This window comes from Manis javanica, chromosome 8 (assembly GCF_040802235.1).
Source record: "Manis javanica isolate MJ-LG chromosome 8, MJ_LKY, whole genome shotgun sequence".
Classification (NCBI taxonomy): Eukaryota; Metazoa; Chordata; class Mammalia; order Pholidota; family Manidae; genus Manis; species Manis javanica.
Window position 1 is genome coordinate 112188877 of NC_133163.1, and position 25154 is coordinate 112214030.

At 39.3% G+C, this 25154-nt stretch overlaps 1 protein-coding gene across 1 annotated transcript; it reads right to left on the reverse strand.

Annotated features, from left to right (window-relative positions):
• Nucleotides 1-7773: 7773 nt before the first annotated feature.
• On the reverse strand, nucleotides 7774-14475 carry RPS27L (ribosomal protein S27 like). Its single transcript, XM_073211952.1, has 4 exons — nucleotides 14317-14475; nucleotides 13361-13469; nucleotides 9207-9317; nucleotides 7774-7973 (listed from the first exon to the last, which is right to left on the reverse strand). The coding sequence occupies exons 1-4, from the start codon at nucleotides 14320-14322 to the stop codon at nucleotides 7945-7947; spliced, it is 255 nt and encodes an 84-aa protein (XP_073068053.1). The 5' UTR covers nucleotides 14323-14475; the 3' UTR covers nucleotides 7774-7944.
• Between the last annotated feature and the right edge of the window lie 10679 nt (nucleotides 14476-25154).

Sequence of the window (25154 nt, forward strand, 5' to 3'; positions counted from 1 at the left end):
ACCTCAGGCTCTAGAGAGCCCTTCAAGCTTATGTTTTCCCCTCTGAGAATACCGGCCTGAGATTGCCACATAAGGAAGCCAGGCTGGCTTACTAGATCATGGGAGACCACACACAGGAGAACTGAGGTGCCGCAGCTGACAGCCAGCACCAGCTGCTGGACACGTGATCATCATAGAGCTTCCAGTATGGCTGAGCCTCCACCTGAATCCAACTGCATCGGTGAGCCCAGGTGAGACCACCCCACAGACTCATAGAAAATACATAATTGTTTTAAGCCACTGAATTCTGGAGTGGCTTGCTTTGCAGTGATAGTTAACACAACTACGAGCCAGTGTGGTAATGCAATGGGTAAATAATTTGGGGGAAAAAAAGAGCTTGAAAGTATCTGATTTTGAATAAATAGTATCCTTTTTTATTTTAAAAATACTATTAGCACAGCACTTACTGTGTGTCAATCATTGTGCTAAACACTTTGTATATTATCTAATTTTATCTTCAAAACAACCCTATTAAGTAGAAATGATCATTTTTCCCTGTTAGAACTATTAACCATTAGAACTTGCTTCAAGGCTAGGTATATCTGACGCTAAATCCTGTTCTAATTGTGTATTTTGTCTTCCCACAAAAAAGCATCTATGAAAATTTATCCAAAAAAAGGCACACTTAGTGGCATGTAATTTTACAGATGCAGTGTTTAGAAAAAATTCTAAGTCACATAAAATGAATAAAAATAAATATATATTTGGATTTTAATTAGTAAATCTGGCTGCAATCTGGAAGAATGTATGACTTCTTAATACACAAGTTCATATAAAGACAAAATAAAGATGGGACAGTAGAGTTACATGTTCACACACTCCCCTCTTTTAAATAGGTAGCATGATATATAAACTATGAAATGAGAAAACGGAAATGACATTCATGGACTTAAGAACACAAACACAAAATACTGAGCAGGGTTGCTTAACTCTGGGTCCAGAAGGCAGCGGCAGCTCTAATTTCTTTCCTGTAGAATAACTGAAACTAAAACTGCTTCCCTAAGAAAAATTTAAAATGTAGCCTTTTAACTACCTTTTAAATCTAACAGGACTATTCTCCCCAATTTTTTTCTACTTTGAGGTTTTGTGAGGAAAGAAAAAGTAGATCTAGTACCTCATAAGGGAAACTGAGTCAGAATAGGTAGAACAGAGATAAAGTGAGAAAATTAGTGATTCTAGCATTCCCTTAGAAACAAGATCCAGAGGCTATTTGACCCTGGATCATGGCAAATCTTTTTTTTTATTGAAGTACAGTTGATATACAATCTTATAGTGGTTTCAAGTATATAGTGGTTCAACAGTTACCCATATTATTAAATCCTCACCCCCACTAGTACAGTTGCTATCTGTCAACACAGAAAGATTTTACAGAATCATTAGCTACATTCTCCATGCTGTACTACTATACCTGTGACCAACTTGTATTATAACTGAGAATTTTTGTGCCCCTTTATCCCCCTCACCCAACCCGCAGACCCACCCCAACCCCTTCCCCATGGTAACCACCAGTCACTTCTCAGTGTCTATGAGTCTACTGAAGTTTGGTTCATTTTGTTTTTATATCCCACAAATAAGCAAAGTCATGTGGTATTTGTCTTTCTCTGCCTGGCTTATTTCATTTAGCATAATACCCTATAGGTACATCTAGGTTGTTCCAAATGGCAGAATTTCTTTTAATGGCTGAATAATATTCCATTGTGTATATGTACCACATCTTTATCCATTCATCTGTTGATGGACACTTAGGTTGCTCTCATTTCTTGGCTATTGTAAATGATGTGGCGATAAACATGGGGTGTATGTATCTTGTTGAATCAGGGATTTTGTTTTCTTCAGATAAATTCTTAGAAGTAGAATTATTGGGTCCTATGGTATTTCTATATTTAGTTTTTTGTGGAACCAACCTCCATACTGCTTTCCACAGTGGCTGCATCAATTTACATTCCCATTAATGATGTAAGAGGGCTCCCTTTTCTCCACATACTCACCAACACCTGTTATTTATTGTCTTTTGAAATGGTAGCCATCTAACTGGTGTAAGGTGATATCTCATTGTGGTTTTGATTTGTATTTCCCTGATGACTAGTGATATGGAGCATCTTTTCATATGCCTATTGACCATCTACATTTTTTCTTTGGAGAGTCTGTTCAAGTCCTCTGCCAATTTTAAATTGGATTATTTGTTTTTTTGGTGCTGAGGTGTATGAGTTCTTTATATATTTTGGATGTTAACCCCTTATCAGATAAATCATTTATGAATATATTCTTCTATACTATAGGTTGCCTTTTTGTTCTGTTGATGGTGTCCTTTGCTTTACAGAAGCTTTTTAGTTTGATGTAGTAACACTTGTTCAGTTTTTATTTTGTTTCCTTTGCCCAAGGAGATGTGTCCAGGAAAAAATTGCTCATGCTTATGTTCAAGAGCTTTTTGCCTATGTTTTCTTCTAAGGGTTTTATGGTTTCATGTCTTACATTGAGGTCTTTAGTCCATTTCGTTTACTTTTGTGTATGGAGTTAGACAGCAATCCAGTTTCATTCTTTTGCATGTAGCTGTCCAGTTTTCCCAACACCAGTTATTGAAGAAGCTATCTTTTCCCTGTTGCAATTCATTGCTCCTTTGTCACATATTAATTTACCATATATGCATGGGTTTATCTGGGCTCTTTATTCTGTTCCATCGATCTATGGGTCTGTTCATGTACCAATACCATATTGTTTTGATTACTGTAGCTTTGTAGTATAGCTTCAAGTCAGGGAGTGTAATACCTCCAACTTTCATTCTTTCTCAGGATGGCTTTGGCTATTTGGAGTCTCTTGTGGTTCCATATGAATTTTAGGATTATTTGCTGTAGTTCATTGAAAAATGCTGTTGGTATTTTGATAGGGATTACAATGAATCTGTAAATTACTTTGGACAGAATGGCCATTTTGACAATATTAATTCTTCCTATCCATAAGTACAGGACAGATTTCCATTTCTTTGTGTCTTCTTTAATTTCTCTCATGAGTGTCTTACAGTTTTTCAGAGTAAGGTCTTTTACCTCCTTGGTTAGGTTTATTCCTAGGTATTTCATTCTTTTTGATGCAATTATAAACAGAATTGTTTCCTGATTTCTCTGTTAGTTCATTGTTAGTATATAGGACTGCAGCAGATTTGTGTATTATGTATCCTGCAACTTTGCTAATCCAGTTATTAATTCTAAGTTTTTGGTGGAGTACTTAGGGTTTTCTATATATATCATGTCATCTACAAATAGTGACAGTTTAACTTCTTTCTTACAGATTTGGATGTCTTTTATCACTTAATTTTTCTGATTGCCATGGCGAGGGCCCCCAGTATATGTTGAAAAAATGTGGTAAGAGTGGACATCCTTGTCTTGTTCCTGACCTTAGAGGAAAAGCTTTCAGGTTTTCACCATTGAGTATGCTGTTAGCCATCAGTTTATAATATATGGTCTTTGTCATGCTGAGGTACATACCTTCTATACTCATTTTTGAGAGTTTGTATAATGAATGGATGTTGAATTTTGCCAAATGCTTTTTCTGCATCTGTTGAGATGATCATGTGGTTTTTATCTTTTAGTTAATGTGGTGTATGACTGATTTGTGAATAATAGCAAATATCTAAACTTGATATAATTACGCTTATAGTTATGAAAATATCACTGTAAAATTCTCAAAGGTTACAAGGTGATGTCATTATTTTTTAAAAGTAATCTCTTTTCTTTGTAAAATGTAATGAACTCTAACCCTTCCAAAGTTTTTCATTGAAAATTACAAAGATATATAGAGTCATAAGTTTTCAAATCTTGGATAGAATTTTAAAACTTTGTATTCTGTGATAGAATAATGGCCCCCCAAAAATGTCCACTTCCCAGTCCCTGGAACCTATGTTACCTTACATAACAAAAGGCACTTTGCAAATGTTAATTACATCAAAGATCCTGAGATAGGGAAATTATCCTCAATTATCTGGGTGAGCCCAGTGTAATCACAAGGATCCTTATCAGTGGAGGGTGGGATGTCAGGGCTGTAGTGACTGAGGCGGAGGAGGGAGTGATATGGAACCATGAACCAAGGAGTGCAGGCAGCCTCTGGAAGCTGGAAAAGATGAGGAAAGATACCACCCTTGAGTCTCCCAAAGGAATACAGCACCACTAACATATTGATTTTAGGTCAAGAGGTACTTTTTGTACTCTTGACCCAGAGAACTGTAAGATTATACATTCATGTTATTTTAAGCCACTTAATTTGTGGTAATTTGTTACAGCAGCAACAGGAAACTACAACTGTTGTTAGCCATATTTCTAATATGGAGAATTTTGTCATTAAGAAAAAGTAAATGAGAAGGAATTCTAGGAAGATAGTTTATTCTGGCTTCTTTCTATTCTCAAGCTCCTCAGTAAGCAGATATACAAATCAGAGTAACAATGGCATATAACCTTATAATCATCACAATGGCAAAAAATTGAGATTCCATTTGTTAATGGTAGAGATGTAGATGGAGAATATTTTCATATATTGATGAAAGGCAATCTAGCATTCCCAGTTAAAAATACATTTATCTTTCTAACCAATACCATTTCTGGAAATCTAACCCACAGAAATAAAAGCACCATTATTTAAAGATACATTTCAATATATTTATGGCAGTTGATAATAGTGGAAAAAATTAGAAACAAAGTGCCCATCAACAGGATAATGCTAAATAAATTATAGCATTTCCATACCACAGACTATTATGCAGCCACTAAAAAGAATTAGAGATTATAGTTGAATCCCTGCCTCACACCATATGCAAAAACTAATTCAAAATGGAGCAAACCTAAATATAAGAACTAAAACTATAAAACTCTTAGAAAAAACATGCATGAATCTCTGTGACCTTGGATTAGGCAATTTCTTAGATATGTCACGAAAACGCAAGAAACGACAAAAAAGTAGACAAATTTCATAAAAATTAAAAATATTTTTTTCTAAGGACAGAAGGTGAAAAGACAATTGGAAAATATTTTCAAATCATATATATAATGGGCTTGTACCTAGAATATGTAAGAACTCTTATAACTCAACAATAAAATTGTTGAAGTTGAAAGGGGACAAGTCCCAATTGAAAATTTGTCCCAATTGAAAAGGGACAAAGATTATGAATAGATGTTTCTCCAGCAAGATATGCAAATGGCCAGTAAGCACATGAAAAGACAGTGAATGTTTGTCTTCAGGGAATTGCAAATCAAAAGTATAACTCTTACACACACTAAAATGGTTATAACCAAAAAAGACAGTAACAAATATTGGTGAGGATGTTAAAATGCTTGTGCATTGCTGGTAGGAATACAAAATAGTGCAATCTCCTTAGAAAGCAGGTAGTTCCTCAAAAAGCTAAACAAAAAATTACTACATGACCCATTCCACCCCTAGGTATACCCAAGAGAACTTAAGACATGTCTACATTAAAACTTGTACTTGTCTACTTACATTTATAGCAGATTATTCATAGTAGCCAAAATGTATAAAAAAATCTGCATGTCCATCAACTGATGGACAAAATGTTGTATATTCTTACAACAATATTATTCATATAAAAGCATGAAGCATTGATACATGCTATGGCATGCTTGACCATCATAAACATTATGCTAATTAAAGAAGCCAGACACACAAGGCCCTATATTGTATAATCCTGTTTATATAAAATGTCCACAATAAGTAAATCCATGGAGAAAGTGCCTTAGTTGGTAGGAGTTGGAAGGAGGAAGGAATGGGTTATGAAATCTGAATATGGGATTTCTTTTTGGGTAATGAAAATGATCTGGGATTATAGTGATGATGGATGTACATCCTTGTGAATATACTAAAAACCACTGGACTTATATTTTTAAAAGTTGAATTTTATGGTATCTACATTATATCTCAAAAAAAGGAAACTCTTTATCAGATGACTTACAAGTACGACCTAAGAAACCATTTGACATCTGATCAAGTCAGAAGCCAAGAATTTCATTTTATTTTTAGTTACCTTTATGTAACTGGCTTTTCTTTTTATGGAAGAGGTATAAGGTTTCCTTTAAAAACATATTTACATTAAAAAGTCAATATAAATAATAGTATTAAAGAACATTCAATACATAATAATGCATATGACAAACCTTGAAGTTTGTAAAAATCCTAGTATTTTATTGAAGATTTTTCAACCCAGTAATACTGTTTAGATTAATAATGAAGCAAAATGTAATACACCATTTAGTTCTCAGTGCCAAGTACCTCTACAACTTAATCCTTATATACATTCTTTAAAGTATATTTTCTTTCAGTACTCTTTCCAAGGAAATTTTCAGGGATTTGTCCTCTAGATTAGTTACCATAGGTTTTGCCCCTTTCTTTATCAGCAGCCTGTCATCCCCACTGGTTGTCTTTGGAGGTAACATTCTAAACTGCAAGCTGAGGTGTCTTTGGGCACCACAGGAAAAACTAACTTGATACCTGACATCTCTGGATATGATGGAAACTTCTAGACCCAGGTAGTTCGGTTACATTTTATGTACTACATTCCCTTTGTTGATGTCCCATCTTTGTAAAGCTGGGTTCTGGACCTGTACTATGCAAAAATCAATGTGGAACCAATATGATTCCCATTTTGAAAAACTATGCAGTGCCCAAAAGGCACAACCATTCCATCCATTAGTAATTGTGGTCATTTAAGAATGAGATTAAAATGATCACTTTTAACTTATATGTTACTATTTTCACATGGCTATTAAAGTTGTGAGAAACTAACTACTTCATAAATGTAACTATCAGGTATTTCTTTTGGCCAAGGAACTCCATGAAAGAATTATCGACACTCTAAAGATGCCATAATGAAGAAAGTTTGGGAACCTCTGTGTTATCCACTTCTTCATGTATTAAATATACCAACTTCCCATCGGTCTTCAGTTCTCATTCAGTATTACTCTATGAATCAGTATGTTACAAGACCAGCCTCTCAGACTAGGGGTATACATGTACGAGCTCCTTTTGATAGGAAATGCCTGACTAAAGTGCCTGCCTTAAAGGTAACAGTATAGAAGCAGCTACCTTCCCAGTCCAACAGGCAGTCATACAGTGGCTAGAGAGGAAACACTCCACTTCCTAGCTCTCAAGGGCCACTTCATAAACTATAAAAATGACAGTGAGACACCACAGCCACTCAACACACATCTGTAGTCAGGAGTGTTCACTTGGATGACGGAATTCAGCTTTATCTACCATCCCCAGCCAGCACGGCCTAGGGTAAATCATGCTATTCCTGAGTCCTCCTCTCCAATTTTCTACCCCAAAGGAGCTTCCCATAACTCAGACCCCAGCTGTAGTTATTGATCTAAATTATGCAGCATGTTAGGGCCACACAGACCTAAAGAACTATATTATCACTGTGTATTACTGATATACTGTTATTACTGTATAACACTGATTATTACTGCATTAAATATGTACTTCTATAAATGTGTTTCCATAGTCACAATAGCAAAATTATATTATGAATTAACAAGCAATGGATTTCTTTCCATTTGTAATTATTTAGCCCATTCATAGCAATTTGGAAAAGGACTAAAAATCAAATCTTTAGGCTTTCTACTCCTGAGATGAGACACAAACTAATCAGAATAGGCTTTTAAACAGCGATTAAACTAAATTCACATATGGTATATAAATGTATAGCACATTCACATACTTAAAAAAAAAAGATGGGGGGAGTTTGCCATAATCAAAATTTTATTGAAAAACTGACACCAAAACAGGAGATCATTGTTGTATACCTTACAAAATTAAATGTAATTATATTATCTTGATAGATTAACCAGAATTACTGAACTGATAAGGCTTTCTGCGATATAACACAAAATCAAGAAGTTGTGCAGATCATTAGTGTTGCTTTCTTCTAAATGAACACCCTGCAAAGGAATCACAAGAACATGTTAAACGCAAGTCTATTCTATCTATATAATATAGTTTTAGTCACAAAAAATAAAAAACTTAAGTTTTTTAACTTACATTTTAGGAATATTAGATTATTATCCATATATTTTTCCTTTTATACCAGAAATTTGCTATAATAAATCTCTTATATTTGAATTTACTGATATGACTAAAACTGTTAACTCCTGTTTCTCAAATGGTATGAGTCTATATAAGACCATGAGTATGAATTCAACAGTTAAAACTTTAACACAAGCTGCATTTTATTATTAACTTTTAGGAACTATTCTGAATTACTTTCCCAAGAAGGAGTTTTTATTAGAATTCCTTTCAGATCTACCAGGAAAACTCTGGTACAGGTACACCCTACTAATCATCAGTCAGCACACAGGCACAAACTCCAAGATCATGGCATGATATAAAGGTTTCAGTAATCTTGCAAGTACACTTTCAAGAGCAATACAGCACTTAAATATGGTAAGCTGACTTCACACATTCAGCTGTCACCAGGTCACAAAAAATAGATCTTGGATATGTTGCCAGTGTACTTACAACTCTTCCAGTGAGAACAACATGGAATTCACAGTTCCTCAAAATATCACAAGCAAATTTCAAGTATCATTATGGAATTATAAATCTACAAGTATACTGCTATGGAAAACAATATACATTATTAATTTTTCTTACTGCACAGAAGTCAAAGAGGAATTAAAAGTGATTTTTATATTAACTCTTAAATAGATGCTTATAGAAATCACACCTGGCACTTTAATTTATACATTAGTTATCTGTTACTTAGTTAGCAATGATAAAAACTGTCTTAAGTCCTAAGTGCCAAATATATTTGAAACAAAATATTTGCATGAGACTTTTTAAAAATCCTATGGTTTAAAAAACTCCATATGTTCTATTGTTTTGCTCCATTCTGATTTATGTTTATGATTCTAAGTTAAGCAAAATAAGTAACTAACCACAACAGAATCAGGTGTTCCAAAGTGAGAAAAATAATAGTTAAATGAGTTCTATGCAAGGTCAAGAGTATAAATTTTTCCAATTGAACAGGGCACCCTTTACTCAAAGAGCACACAATGAAAGAAAATCATTTTTGTAATCATGAATTTAAAATTTCTGTTAAACTGGTGCTTAGTAAAGATACATTTATAACCATAAACTCTCATCACTGGGTTAGAAAATGCCAAAGGATATACCTTCTGTGAGTCGGGCCTTTCCTCCTGTTGGCTGGCACAACACTGTTGAACAACCCACACAGAGAACCACTGTCTGAGCATGGCTGAAAACCGTGGTAATCTTGTAGCAACCTAAAAAGTGGGCAGTGTTAAAAGTGAAAAGCAGAAGAAAACACAACACTGGTTCAACACATTTCTACTGAAGACCTTGTAAAAGATTAAGAAATTTAGTGAGGTAAAGTAGCAAGCCACGTATGTAAGTAAAACTTATCTGAGTCACACAAAAATGTTTTTTCAAAGACTCAACAGGTAAAATGAATAATGTTTTACTGAGCTCAGTATTTCCAAATTATTATCATTTCAACATGTAATCAATAGTTTTTTGTGTGCATGTGCTACATCTTCAAACTCTAATGTATATTTTACACTTAAAGAATATTTCCAGTTTGATTAGCCACATTTCAAGTGTTCAGTATAGTGGGAAGCACAACTTCACACTAAAGAATCAACAGACTTAACCAATGGATCAATGACCAAATAAAAACAGAGATCAAGCAATATATGGAGACAAATGACAACAATAATTCAACACCACAAAATCTGTGGGACGCAACCAAGGCCGTGCTAAGAGGAAAGTATATTGCAATACAGGCCTACCTCAGGAAAGAAGAACAATCCCATATAAGCAGTCTAAACTCGCAATTAATGAAACTAGAAAAAGAACAAAAAATGAGGCCCAAAGTCAGTAGAAGGAGGGACATAATAAAGATTAGAGCAGAAATAAATAAAATTGAGAAGAATAAAATAATAGAAAGAATCAATGAAAGCAAGATCTGGTTCTTCGAGAAAATAAACAAAATAGATAAACCCCTAGCCAGACTTACCAAGAAAAAAAGAGAGTCTACACACATAAACAGAATCAGAAATGAGAAAGGAAACATCACTACGGACACCACAGAAATAAAAGAATTATTAGAGAATACTATGAGAAATTATATGCTAACAAACTGGATAACCTAGAAGAAATGGACAATTTTCTAGAAAAATACAACCTTCCAAGGCTGACCAAGAAAGAAACAGAAAATCTGAACAGACCAATTACCACCAACGAAATTGAACTGGTAATCAAAAAACTACCTAAGAACAAAACTCGTGGACCAGATGGCTTCACCGCTGAATTTTATCAAACATTTAGTGAAGACCTAATCCCCATCCTCCCTAAAGTTTTCCAAAGAGTAGAAGAAGAGGGAATACTTCCAAACTCATTCTATGAGGCCAGCATCACTCTAATAACAAAACCAGGCAAAGACACCACAAAAAAAGAAAATTACAGACCAATATTCCTGATGAACATAGATGCAAAAATACTCAACAAAATATTAGCAAACCAAATTCAAAAATACATCAAAAAGATCATCCATCATGATCAAGTAGGATTTATGCCAGGGATGCAAGGATGGTACATTAAAAAATCCATCAACATTATCTACCACATAAAAAAAAAGAACCACATAATCATCTCCATAGATGCTGAAAAAGCATTTGACAAAATTCAACATCCATTCATGATAAAAACTCTCAACAAAATGGGTATAGAGGGCAAGTACCTCAACATTAATAAAGACCATATATAACAAACCCACAGCCAACATCATACTTAACAGCAAGAAGCTGAAAGCTTTTCCTTTAAGATCAGGAAGACAAGGATGCCCACTCTCCCCACTTTTATTCAACATAGTTCTGGAGATCCTAGCCTTGGCAATCAGACAACACAAAGAAATAGAAGGCATCCAGACAGGCAAGGAAGAAGTTAAACTGTCCCTGTTTGCAGATGACATGATATTGTACATAAAAACCCTAAATAATCCACTCCAAAACTACTAGAACTAATATCTGAATGCAGCAAAGTTGCAGGATACAAAATTAATACTTAGAAATCTGTTGCATTCCTATACACTAACGATGAACTAGCAGAGAGAGAAATCAGGAAAACAATTCCATTCACAACTGCATCAAAAAGAATAAAATATCTAGGAATAATCCTAACCAAGGAAGTGAAAGACCTATACTCTGAAAACTATAAGACACTCTTAAGAGAAATTAAAGAAGATACCAATAAATGGAAACACATCCTGTGCTCTTGGCTAGGAAAAATTAATATTGTCAAAATGTCCATCCTGCCTAAAGCAGTCTATATAGTCAATGCAATTCTTATCAAAATACCAACAGCATTCTTCAATGAACTAGAGAAAATCATTCTAAAATTCATATGGAACCACAAGAGACCCTGAATAGCCAAAGCAATTCTGAGAAGGAAGAATAAAGCTGGGGCATTATGCTCCCCAACTTCAAGCTCTACTACAAAGCCACAGTAATCAACACAATTTGGTACTGGCACAAGAACAGACCCATAGACCAATGGAACAGACTAGAGAGCCCTGATATAAACCCAACCATAGATGGTCAATTAATATATGATAAAGAAGCCACGGATATACAATGGGGAAATGATAGCCTCTTCAACAGCTGTTGTTGGCAAAACTGGACAGCTACACGGAAGAGAATAAAACTGGATTGTTTAACCCCATACATAAAAGTAAACTCAAAATGGATCAAAGACTTGAATGTAAGTCATGAAACCATAAAACTATTAGAAGACAACATAAGCAAACATTTCCCAAATATAAGCAGGGGCAACTTCTTCCTGAACGCATCTCCTTGAGCAAGGAAAGCAACAGCAAAAATGAGCAAGTGGGACTACATCAAACTAAAAAGTTTCTGTACGGCAAAGCACACCATCAACAGAACAAAAAGGCATCCTACAGTATGGGAGAATATATTTGTAAATGACATATCCGACAAGGGGTTAACATCCAAAATATATAAAGGACTTACACCCTTCAACACCCAAAAAGCAAATAACCCGATTAAAAAATGGGCAGAGGATCTGAACAGACAGTTATCCAAAGAAGAAATTCAGATGGCCAACAGGCACATGAAAAGATGCCCCACATCACTAATCATCAGGGAAATGCAAATTAAAACCACAACGAGATATCGCCTCTCACCAGTAAGAATGGCCAGCATCGAAAAGACGAAGAACAACAAATGCTCGTGAGGATGCAGAGAATGGGGAACCTTACTACACTGCTGGTGGGAATGTAAGCTAGTTCAACCATTGCGGAAAACAATATGGAGGTTCCTCAAAAAACTAAAAATAGAAATATCATTTGACCCCGGAATCTCACTCCTAGGAATTTACCCAAAGAATACAACTTCTCAGATTCAAAAAGACATATGCACCCTATGTTTATCACAGCACTTTTTACAATAGCCAAGATATGGAAGCAACCTAAGTGTCCATCAGTAGATGAATGGATAAAGAAGATTTGGTACACATACACAATGGAATATTATTCAGCCATAAGAAAGAAACAAATCCTACCATTTGCAACAACATGGATGGAGCTGGAGGACATTATGCTCAGTGAAATAAGCCAGGCGGAGAAAGACAAGTGCCAAATGATTTCCCTCATTTGTGGAGTATAACAATGAAGCAAAACTGAAGGAACAAAATAGCAGCAGACTCAGAGACTCCAAGAAGGAACTAGTGGTTACCAAATGGGAGGGGTGTGGGAGGAGGGATGGGGAGGGAGGAAAAGGGAATTGAGGGGTATTATGTTTAGTACACATGGTGCGGGGGATCACGGGGAGAACAGTGTAGCACAGAGAAGGAACACAGTGGATCTGTGGCATCTTTCTGCACTGATGGACAGTGACTGCATTGGGGTATGAGTGGGGACTTGATAATATGGGTAAATGTAGTAACCACATTGTTTTTTCATGTGAAACCTTCATAAGAGTGTATATCAATCATACCTTAATAAAAAAAAAAAAGAATCAACAGACTTTATTGCATCATGAAAAAGAAAACTCCCCTGAACAACTTCAAGACCTAAGTCAAATGTCACATCCCCTTTGGAGTCCCATCTTCACCCCCAAATGTTTCTACAACGGTTTAAATACATTTATTATGAAAATGTCCCTTATGACATTTCCAATTCTGTAGTTCCACTTGCTCCCACTCAACGGGGGCCTAAAGTCTCTACACACTACACACAAGCCATCCCTCTTTAAATTTTCGTTTGGGAAGGAATTAAGATTTGAAATCTTACCTGGGCACTTTACATCCATAAAATAAGAATTTGGACTCTGAACTAGCCGTTTCTTTTTATGTTTTTTCTTTTCCTCTTCCAAGGACGGATGTAGTAAATCTCTGGCCAACTGAATAAAAAAGCTTAATATTACTACTAGAAGGAAACCACAATGCTGGTAGATTTACCAGTCGTGAAATGTACATGCAAAAACAAAAAGAATAAAAGTCATATTCAGCAGAGGCAACATTTTTGGTGTTTTTTAAAAGCCTGTTAATTTTCGTCAATACTCTTTTTATAATGGTTGCGTTTTTCCAAGTCTCGGTAATGGAGCGCTATGATGATCAGTAAACATATGGTAAAGTTAACCCCGCTCTTCTTTACTCGATTCAACAATAGTCTCCAATAAAAACAAAACCGACCCCGACCCTGCACCCGCTGAGTGCAGAAATTGCAGAGGCGGACCAGACAATGCCAACGCCGGGGTGTTTTCTGTCCCCAGGCTCCAACATCTGATCTGACAGGAACTCTGAGTGGCTGAGGCAGGACCGTTCTTGATAGAGTTAACTATGTAAAGCAACTGCGAAGGCAGTTTTTAAAAAGGAAACCAGTAGGAAACCGCTTCCAAAGCGGGCAGAAGGGGCGAGAATCGCAAAAAAGCAAGACGACTCCAAAGATAACAGGCTCGCGGGCGTCCACCAAACACCAAGAGGGCTGATTAGTAAGTAAGCTGCTCCCTCTCAGCCACCGACTCCAGATCGCAGCCAGGGCGGCCCCGGTTCCTCCTCGCCCCAACGCCCTGCCGGGCCCGACCGGCCGCGGTGCCCGGACAACTTCCAACAAGTCCGCCACGCGCGAAGGAGCTGCGTTCGGCAGGGAAGCACAAGGGTGTGCGCAGCCGTCGGGCTAACCCGCTCCCTGGACCCCTGGGCAGAAGAGCCCGAAATAAACGCGAAGCCCGAAAGTAAACAACTCACAGGCATGTTGATCCTTTAGCAAGCCCAACCCGTCCGGATCGCTAAGACGACACCCCTAACCAGCAGCACGCGATCGGGCTCGCGGCGTCAACTTCCGGGAGAAGGGAGGCGGGGAGGAGCGGAGCGGCGGGGGCGGCGGGCCCGTCCTCTCTAGGCGCTCCTCTCGCTGGTGGGGGGACGACTCCGGCCGGGTTCCAACGGCTTCGCCCAGCCACGGGCCCAAACCGCGGGCAGCCGTGTGCCGGGGCCGCCGGGGCCAAGCTGAGGCGGTGTGCGCCCGACTGGAAGCCGCCTCGGCCTCCGGCCGCGGAGAGGGAGCGCCGGTGCTGGCCGATAGCGGGACGGCGCGAGCACGCTGGGCCCCTCGGCCACGGGCCCGGCAGCCAAGCCCGTCCGCTCTCGGTCGGCTCTGCGGCCGCGCGCACGCGGCGAGGCCACATAGTCTCTGTTCTTTTGTTTATTAAAAACAGTATTAGTAATTAAAAATGTTAACATGTGCCAGCAAGATTACGAAAGCGGTTCGTGTACTTGTGCGTCCGGGTTCCAAGGTACCAAGACACGAGGCTCTGCCTGGGCTTTTCTTTGCCCTGAAAAAGTTTCTAAGACGCGCCGTTTGGCTGCCATGCTTAGTTAACCGTGCGGCTCCTTCCTGTGCTGGGCGGACAGCTCGGCCCGAAAAGCGGCGTCCGCGGTAGCCAGGCGTGAAATGTTTTTTGATGAGGACAAACTTGAGGGGCGAGTGTGATGAAAAGTCAGGAAGCCAGGCAGATGCTTGACCAGAAAATTGACCTAGACGGGCGTTCTTAATCACCTATTTCTCTTCGCAAAGAATATGTATGTGTATAAATCACGTTTTGGAAAAGGGAAAAAAATAGAAGAGAAATTTACCATCCAGAGATAAATATAGTTAACGTTTTGACTTAAGTCCTGCCAAACATTTTTTATTCACTTGAATTTAGATTAATTTGGGGTTTTGATTTTACATAATTGGTTATCTTGTGCATATTCTTTCGTAGCGTTGATTTCCTTCTCCCCCACTTACTGCATAATGAACATTGCTCCATGTTACTACATATCTAACTACATTATAGCTTTTGATGGGCACATAGCATTCATTGTATGAATATATATCCTCCTTTCATCCGTACAATAAATGGGACATTAGGATTGGGTTTTTAAAGAATATTAAATATTTTCAAACAAATCTGTGCATAGTGTAATTGTGTAGGTGGTGTAAAGGGGCCCCCAAAGACTTAAGTGGCCTAATCCCCAAGACCTGTAGTTACATGGCAAGTGGAATTAAAGTTGCTAATTAGCTGACTTTAGGAAAATTATCCTGGATGACCTGGGTAGGCCCAACGTAATCACAAGGGCTCTTAAAAGTGAAAGAGGAAGACAGAAAAAGAGAGTCAGAGAAAGAGGTTATGATGAAAGAAGCGTCTGAGATATGTTGCTGGCTTTGAAGATGAAAGAATGGGGCTGTGAGTCAAGGAATATGGGAAACCTCTAGAAGCTGGAAGACAAGGAAATGGACTCCCCTAAAGCCTTCAGAAGGAAGATAGCCCTGCCAGCACCTCAATTTCAACCCAAACTCTGGTCAAACTCTGAACTACAAAACTGTAAGATAAATTTGTATTGCTGTTAACCCACTAACTTTATGGTAATTCATATAGTAGGAAATTAATACCAGAATGAAGACCCATGTACCCACCAACCAACTCTGTCAAATCTTAGCATTCGCTACTCCCCCACCCTAATTTTTCACTATTAAAATTAACACTGTAGGAAACATTCTTGTAGGTAAGTCTTTTGTGCACATCCTTGACTATTTCCTTAGGATAAATTCTTAGAGGAGAAATTGCTGAGTTAAGAATTATACACATTTTTAAGATTAATAATATAAACTGCCAAATTACCCTCCAGAAAAGTCAAACCAATTTACATTCCAGTTGTAAATGCTTGAAAATGCACCCTTCTTACCACCTTTGACAGTACTAGCTATATTTTTCCTGGTCTCATTCTATCCAGAACTATATGGTATTTTGTCATATTTCACTGTTGTTTTAGTTAATATTTTTCATATGCTTATAAGTCATTAGCATAATGATCATCTAGTTCTTATGTATCCTTCTCTATTAAGGATCACAAATATTCTTCTTCCCAAGTTCTAGTTTCCTGTTCATGTTAGCCTATTCATTTTATGTTTTGGTGATTTTAAAAGCATACAGAAAATTTTAATTATATATACATATACGTATGTGTGTATATGTATATATATATATATTTCAAGCCAATTTGTTGTTCTCTTTTGCTGTTGTATATATGCAGGCCTTGGCTACCTTAGGATCAGCTAAATATTTATTTTCCCATGCTTTAGTCTAATTTTGTTGTGATATTTATTCTTTAACTTTTTAATTAATCTGGAATCTATTCTGGCACTTGATGTGTTGTAGGTCTCAGAACAATTTCTAACGCTCACACCTAGTTACCTCTGTTCCTTAACCAGTGCCCAGTACAGTGTGTCAAACCCTCCAACTTTGGAGATAATGTAATAGCACGAGAAATAAAAAGTCCAGATCAAGCTGACCTGGGCTCTGTTTATAACTCTGTCTCTTCCTCCAGAGCTCAGTTTCCCCTAAATGTCCCTGGGCCCTTACACTGATGGCAGATAAAGGAACCCTGCTCTCAGGCATCCTGCAGAAGGAGCTCCTGCCTGGCTTCCAAAGAACTGTGAAGAGCCAGTCAGCGCTGTGTTCACTGCCTGAGAACTCTGGCTGTTCTGTCTGGCCAGGTCTGAGAAGGTTCTTCTGAAATCTAGTCAGCACCTGAGTCCTTTGCCTCGGAAGTGTGCAGCCATCCCTTTCCCCTTTACCAACTTCAGACACTGGGAAAACTCAGGCGTTTGAGTTAAGCCAGGAACCCAACTGGTGCTAAATTTCAAATGGGCCAAGACGGGTCTAAACAGGTCAGACCCCGACTTCTCCCTGGGTTTGGAGTGTCTCAGGCTTGTCCTCTTCTTTTCCCACAAAGATGGTCAGAGGTTTACTTTTGTTTTTAGGAAATTCACAGTGTGAGGTGCAGCCTTAAAGATAGCTTTTCACACTCCAGCCTTTTCTAAGTATTTTATGAGAAGCTCAGAGAAATCTGTGTCACCTGCGAACTATAACAAAGCTGCATTCTTTTTTTCTTCCTCCTGTTGTCCACCTGTTGGCAGGTTTCAAAGCACAGGTGTTTTATTCTCAACACATTCCCAAAATCAACAGCAACTTCTGAAAGTCCACCCCTTCTCTGCACACCAGTTCTCCAACGGGGTCACAACCATTGTCCCCAGAGCTCCATTATTAGGATCAAAATCCATCTGTCATTCATGAGGATGTTTGGTCAAACTTCTCAGGTAAGCTTCCATCCTATAAGAGGTGAGAGTGTCAGATGACACTAACTGTTACTTTCTTTGTTTTTCATACTAAATTAATTGTTCACTGAGGCTGAGCCCCAGTGGACTGGTGCTACTGACTGTTTATTGCCCTCCAAATTCATATGGTGAATCCTAATCACCCACAATGTGGTGGTATTGGGAGGTGGGCCCTTAGGGAGGTGGTTAGGTCACGAGGTGGAGCCCTCATAAGTGGGATTGGTGCTCTTACAAAAGAGCCCCAGAGAGCTGCCTCCCTTATTCTACCATGTGAGGACACAGTGAGAGGATCCTGTCTTTGAACCAGGATGTGGGCTCTCACTAGACACCAAATCTGCTGCTACTCTTGATCTGGGTCTTACCAGCCTCCAGAACTGGGAAAATGTACACCTTGTTTAAGCCACCCAACCTATAGTGTTTTTTTTTTTTTGGTATCATTAATCTACAGTTACATGAGGAATATTATGTTTACTAGACTCCCCCCATCATGAAGTCCCCCCCACATACCCCATTACAGTCACTCTCCATCAGTGTAGTAAGATGCTGTAGAATCACTAGTCTTCTCTGTGTTGTACAGCCCTCTGGGTGACCCTGCCCCACATTATACATGCTAATCGTAATGCCCCCTTTCTTCCCCCCACCTACCTTATCCCTCCCTTCCCACCCATCCTCCCCAGTCCCTTTCCCTTTGGTAACTGTTAGTCCATTCTTGGGTTCTGTGAGTCTGCTGCTGTTTTGCTCCTTCAGTTTTTTTTTTTTGTTCTTATACTCCACATATGAATGAAATCATTTGATACTTGTCTTTCGTCACCTGGCTTATTTCACTGAGCATAATACCCTCTAGCTCCGTCCATGTTGTTGCAAATGGTAAGATTTGTTTTCTTCTTATGGCTGAATAATATTCCATTGTATATATGTACCACACCTTCTTTATCCATTCATCTATTGTTGGACACTTAGGTTGCTTCCATTTCTTGGCTATTGTAAATAGTGCTGCGATGAACATAGGGGTGCATATGTCTTTTTCAAACTGGGCTGCTACATTCTTAGGGTAAATTCCTAGGAGTGGAATTCCTGGGTCAAATGGTATTTCTATTTTGAGTTTTTTGAGGAACCTCCATATTGCTTTCCAACAATGGTTGAACTAATTTACATTCCCGCCAGCATGGGAGGGTTCCCCTTTCTCCACAACCTTGCCAACATTTCTTGTTGTTTGTCTTTTGGATGGTGGCCATCCTACCTGGTGTAAGGTGATATCTCATTGTGGTTTTAATTTGCATTTCTCTGATGACTAGCAATGTGGAGCATCTTTTCATGTGTCTGTTGTCCATCTTAATTTCTTCTTTGGAGAACTATCTGTTCAGCTCCTCTGACCATTTCTTAATTGGATTATTTGCTTTTTGTTTGTGTGGTGTGTGAGCTCTTTATATATTTTGGATGTCAACCCTTTATCAGATCTATCATTTATGAATATATTCTCCCATACTGTAGGATGCCTTTTTGTTCTATTGGCGGTGTCCTTTGCTGTTCAGAAGCTTTTCAGCTTGATACAGTCCCAGTTGGTCATTTTTGCTTTTGTTTCCCTTGCCCGGGGAGATATGTTCATGAAGAAGCCACTCATGTTTATGTCCAAGAGATTTTTGCCTATGTTTTTTTCTAAGAGTTTTATGGTTTCATGACTTACATTCAGATCTTTGATCCATTTTGAATTTACTTTTGTGTATGGGGTCAGACAGTGATCCAGTTTCATTCTCTTACATGTAGCTGTCCAGTTTTGCCAGCACCAACTGTTGAAGAGACTGTCATTTCCCCATTGTATGTCCATGGCTCCTTTATCATACATTAATTGACCATATATGTTTGGGTTAATGTCTGGAGTCTCTATTCTGTTCCACTGGTCTGTGGCTCTGTTCTTGTGCCAGTACCAAATTGTCTTGATTACTGTGGCTTTGTAGTAGAGCTTGAAGTTGGGGAGCATGATTCCCCCCTGCTTTATTCTTCCTTCTCAGGATTGCTGTGGTTATTCAGGGTCTTTTGTGGTTCCATATGAATTTTAACACTATTTGTTCCAGTTCTTTGAAGAACGCTGTTGGTATTTTGAAAGGGATTGCATTGAATCTGTAGATTGCTTTGGGCAGGATGGCCATTTTGACAATATTAATTCTTCCTAGCCAAGAGCATGGGATGAGTTTCCATTTGTTAGTGTCCCCTTTAATTTCTCTTAAGAATGTCTTGTAGTTTTCAGGGTATAGGTCTTTCACTCCTTGGTTAGGTTTATTCCTCGGTATTTTTTTTTTTTATTCAATTGTGAATGGAATTGTTTTCCTGATTTCTCTCTCTGCTAGTTCATTGTTAGTGTATAGGAAAGCAACAGATTTCTGTGTGTTAGTTTTGTATCCTGCAACTTTGCTGAATTCAGATATTTGTTCTAGTAGTTTTGGAGTGGAGTCTTTAGGGTTTTTTATGTACAATATCATGTCATCTGCAAATAATGACAGTTTGACTTCTTCTTTACCAATCTGGATGCCTTGCATTCTGTGTGTTGTCTGGTTGCCGTGGCTGGGGCCTCCAGTACCATGTTGAATTACAGTGGGGAGAGTGGGCATCCCTGTCTGGTTCCCGATCCAACCTATAGTATTTTGTTATAGCAAACTGAACAGACTGAGCCAGCCTGCCTGGAAGAACATTTCACCTCCTTCTTGGGGATTGTGCTAGGTGTTCTACATGTGTCCCCAACTTGATCTGCTGTCTGTCCTTCACCCTGCTCTGTGTGCAAGAGGCTGACTTTCTTGGGCTGCAACAGCTCGGGTCTTGCCTTCTGGCTTCTAGTTGGATTGGGCCAAAGGGAGGCATCTGTAGGTAATCACGGGGTGAGAGAAGAGCAGTATTGGGGTATTACTACCTTGGATCTATCTTTAATACACCATTTTCTCCTGAGTGGCCATGTTTCTCTAAAGTGACAGTTGCTTCAGGTGTCCCTTTCCTGTCACAGGATTCCAGTCACCACATCCTCCACTTTTGGCCCTTGTGCCTAAGGGGTGGTGCCTCATAACCTTTTGTTGGTTTGTGTTAGCCCTGCCCACAACCTGTGTGATGCCTTCGTCAGTTACTGCTTTTCAGTGGGCCATCTGTGATCTGCCAGGACTCAGACGTGGCATCCTCTGCGAGGATGTGCCCCCTTTTAGCCTAAGGCTAAAATTCTAAGGCTTTGCAGCTGGGGCCCAGCTGCTCCTCAGTCATCAGTCCAGCCAGGTCACTGCACAGATGTCCATTGTCCCTGCTGTGGAACCCCTCAGGTTTAACAGGTTGTGGCTTGAGATGGAGGTGGGGGCAGCTTAGAGTCTCAGCCATGCAGATCTTTGCTATGTTGCGGACCAGCAGCACTGGGGTCATCCAGGAAGTTTTTGGTAATACAAGCTCTCAGGCCCCATCCCAGACCTACTGAGTCAGAATCTGCCGTTAACAAGGCCCCCCAGTGATTCGTGTGCACATCCCAGCATGAGAAGCACTGGCCCAGATAACTCCACACCACCCTTCTCTTGGAATCTCCCTACCTTCCCCATGGGGTTGTAAGGAAGCCAGAACCGAGATTCCTACTACCCAGGGCAACAAATCAAATATATTTCTCTAGACTGGAGCAAGGAAGCGCCCCTCTTCCCCTGTTCCTCCAAGACGCTTTGCTCATTCTAGCAAATTTTATTCCCTCTTACCAGGTCTAGGAACCCTTTCAGTAATGATACACATGGTTGCACATTAGATTGAACAGAGGAGCATCCCCGGTCAATTAAACTATTTGGGGGAAGGACCCAGGCAACTCCATGAGGAGCCAAGATTAAGAACAAGTTCTCTGGAGGGCTCAAAATTTTCAAAAGCACAGCCCAAACACTGTTCTCTGGAAAACAAATAAAATGGAAATCACACTTAAAAAAAAAAAACATGTAAGGAGCTAAGTCCATATGGACTGAAGAAAAATTATTCTCTGGGAAAAAAAAAAAAGGAAATTATACTTAAAAAAAAAGAAAACAGGAGGCGGAGCCAAGATGGCTGCGTGAGTAGAGCAGCAGAAATCTCCTCGCAAAACCACATTTATCTATGAAAATATAACAAAGACAACTCTTCCTAAAATAGAGACCAGAGGACACAGGACAACATCCAGACCACATCCACACCTGCGAGAACCCAGCACCTCGCGAAGGGGATAAGATACAAGCCCCGGCCCGGCGGGACCGAGCGCCCCTCCCCCTGGCTCCCAGCGGGTGGAGAGGAATCAGCAGGGAGGGAGAGGGAGCCCAGGACTGCTGAACACCCAGCCCCAGCCAGCCGGACCAGAGCACAGACACAGTGCATGCACGGGGCCCTGGATACTAGAGAAACAGGGCGGCAGGACTGGTGAGCGGGTGCCTGAGGCCAAGGCTGGAGAACAAAGAAATGGGAATGGCCTTTTTTTCCTTTTTTCTTTTTTTTGGCGAGTGCGCTTTTTGGAAGTCTTAATGGGACAGGGACCCTAATACTAGGGAAACAGGGAAGCAAACAGGGTGCCTGAGACCAGCGCCTGAGGACAAAGAAAATCGTGCGTTTTTCTTTTTTTTTAAATTATTTATTAAATTTTTGTTGTTGTTGTTGTTATTGCTGTTGTTGTTTTGGTTTGCAGAATGCTTTTTGGAAGTCTTAAAAGGGCAGGGCAGGACACTTAGTCCAGAGTCCAGAGGCAGGGAATCTGGGAATCTCTGGGTACTCTAACCCTGTGGGCAGCAGGGAGCACAGAGGCCCCTTACGGAGATAAATAGCCTCCCGGCCGCTCACCCTCCAACGGGGCTCCACCATTTTGGAGCAGCAGCCCGAGCCAGGCCACGCTCAGAGCAACAGCGGAGATAAACTCCATAGCAACCGGGCAGGAAGCAGAAGCCCTGTCTGTGCACAGCTGCCCAGCACAAGCCACTAGAGGTCGCTATTATCCCAGGAGAGGAAGGCCACAAACCAACAAGAAGGAAAGCTCTTCCAGCTGTCACTCGTACCAGCTCTGCAAACTGTCTCTATCACCATGAAAAGGCAAAACTACAGGCAGACAAAAATGACAGAGACAACACCTGAGAAGGAGACAGACCTAACCAGTCTTCCTGAAAAAGAATTCAAAATAAAAATCATGAACATGCTGACAGAGATGCAGAGAAAAATGCAAGAGCAATGGGATGAGATGCAGAGAAAAATGCAAGAGCAATGGGATGAAGTCCGGAAGGAGATCACAGATGTCAGGAAGGAGATCACAGAAGTGAAACAAACCCTGGAAGGATTTATAAGCAGAATGGATAAGATGCAAGAGGCCATTGAAGAAATAGAAACCAGAGAACAGGAACGTATAGAAGCTGACAGAGAGAGAGATAAAAAGATCTCCAGGAACAAAACAATACTAAGAGAACTATGTGACCAATCCAAAAGGAACAATATCCGTATTATAGGGGTACCAGAAGAAGAAGAAAGAGGAAAAGGGATAGAAAGTCTCTTTGAAGAAATAATTGCTGAAAACTTCCCCAAACTGGGGGAGGAAATACTCGAACAAACCATGGAAATACACACAACCCCCAGCAGAAAGGATCCAAGGAGGACAACACCAAGACACATAATAATTAAAATGGCAAGAATCAAGGACAAGGAAAGAGTTTTAAAGGCAGCTAGAGAGAAAAAGGTCACCTATAAAGGAAAACCCATTGGCTAACATCAGACTTCTCGACAGAAACCTATAAGGCCAGAAGAGAATGGCATGATATATTTAATGCAATGAAACAGAAGGGCCTTGAACCAAGGATACTGTACCCAGCACGACTATCATTTAAATATGATGGTGGAATTAAACAATTCCCAGACAAGCAAAAGCTGAAGGAATTTGCTTCCCAGAAACCACCTCTACAGGGCATCTTACAGGGACTGCTCTAGATGGGAGCTCTCCTAAAAAGAGCACAGAACAAAACACACAACATATGAAGAATGGAGGAGGAGGAATAAGAAGGGAGAGAAGAAAAGAATCTCCAGACAGTGTATATAACAGCTTAATAAGCGACCTAAGTTAGGCAGTAAGATACTAAAGAGGCTAACCTTGAACCTTTGGTAACCACGAATCTAAAGCCTGCAATGGCAATAAGTACATATCTTTCAATAGTCACCCTAAATGTAAATGGACTGAATGCACCAATCAAAAGACACAGAGTAATAGAATGGATAAAAAAGCAAGGCCCATCTATATGCTGCTTACAAGAAATTCACCTCAAACCCAAAGATATGTACAGACTCAAAGTCAAGGTATGGAAAAACATATTTCAGGCAAACAACAGCGAGAAGAAAGCAGGGGTTGCAGTACTAATATCAGACAAAATAGACTTCAAAACAAAGAAAGTAACAAGAGATAAAGAAGGACACTACATAATGATAAAGGGCTCAGTCCAACAAGAGGATATAACCATTCTAAATATATATGCACCCAACACAGGAGCACCAGCATATGTGAAAAAAATACTAACAGAACTAAAGAGGGAAATAGACTGCAATGCATTCATTTTAGGAGACTTCAACACACCGCTCACCCCAAAGGATAGATCCACTGGGCAGAAAATAAGTAAGGACACACAGGCACTGAACAACACACTAGAACAAATGGACCTAATAGACATCTATAGAACTCTACATCCAAAAGCAACAGGATATACATTCTTCTCAAGTGCACATGAAACATTCTCCAGAATAGACCACATACTAGCTCACAAAAAGAGCCTCAGTAAATTCCAAAATATTGAAATTCTACCAACCAATTTTTCAGACCACAAAGGTATAAAACTAGAAATAAATTCTACAAAGAAAACAAAAAGGCTCACAAACACATGGAGGCTTAACAACATGCTTCTAAATAATCAATGGATCAATGAACAAATCAAAATAGAGATCAAGGAATATATAGAAACAAATGACAACAACAACACAAAGCCCCAACTTCTGTGGGACGCAGCGAAAGCAGTCTTAAGAGGAAAATATATAGCGATCCAGGCACACTTGAAGAAGGAAGAACAATCCCAAATGAATAGTCTAACATCACAATTCTCGAAACTGGAAAAAGAAAAATAGATAAGCCTCTAGCCAAACTTATTAAGAGAAAAAGAGAATCAACACAAATCAACAGAATGAGAAATGAGAATGGAAAAATCATGACAGACTCCACAGAAATACAAAGAATTATTAAAGACTACTATGAAAACCTATATGCCAACAAGCTGGAAAACCTAGAAGAAATGGACAACTTCCTAGAAAAATACAACCTCCCAAGACTGACCAAGGAAGAAACACAAAAGTTAAACAAACCAATTACGAGCAAAGAAATTGAAACAGTAATCAAAAAACTACCCAAGAACAAAACCCCGGGGCCGGACGGATTTACCTCGGA

What these genes read in the sequence shown, in the direction of transcription:
- RPS27L (XM_073211952.1), bottom strand. An exon ending in TATGGATGTAAAGTGCCCAG is followed by an intron (nt 9,318 to 13,360) that starts GTAAGATTTCAA and finishes CCCACTTTTTAG; the next exon opens with GTTGCTACAAGATTACCACG. An exon ending in AAAGGCCCGACTCACAGAAG is followed by an intron (nt 7,974 to 9,206) that starts GTATATCCTTTG and finishes ATTCCTTTGCAG; the next exon opens with GGTGTTCATTTAGAAGAAAG.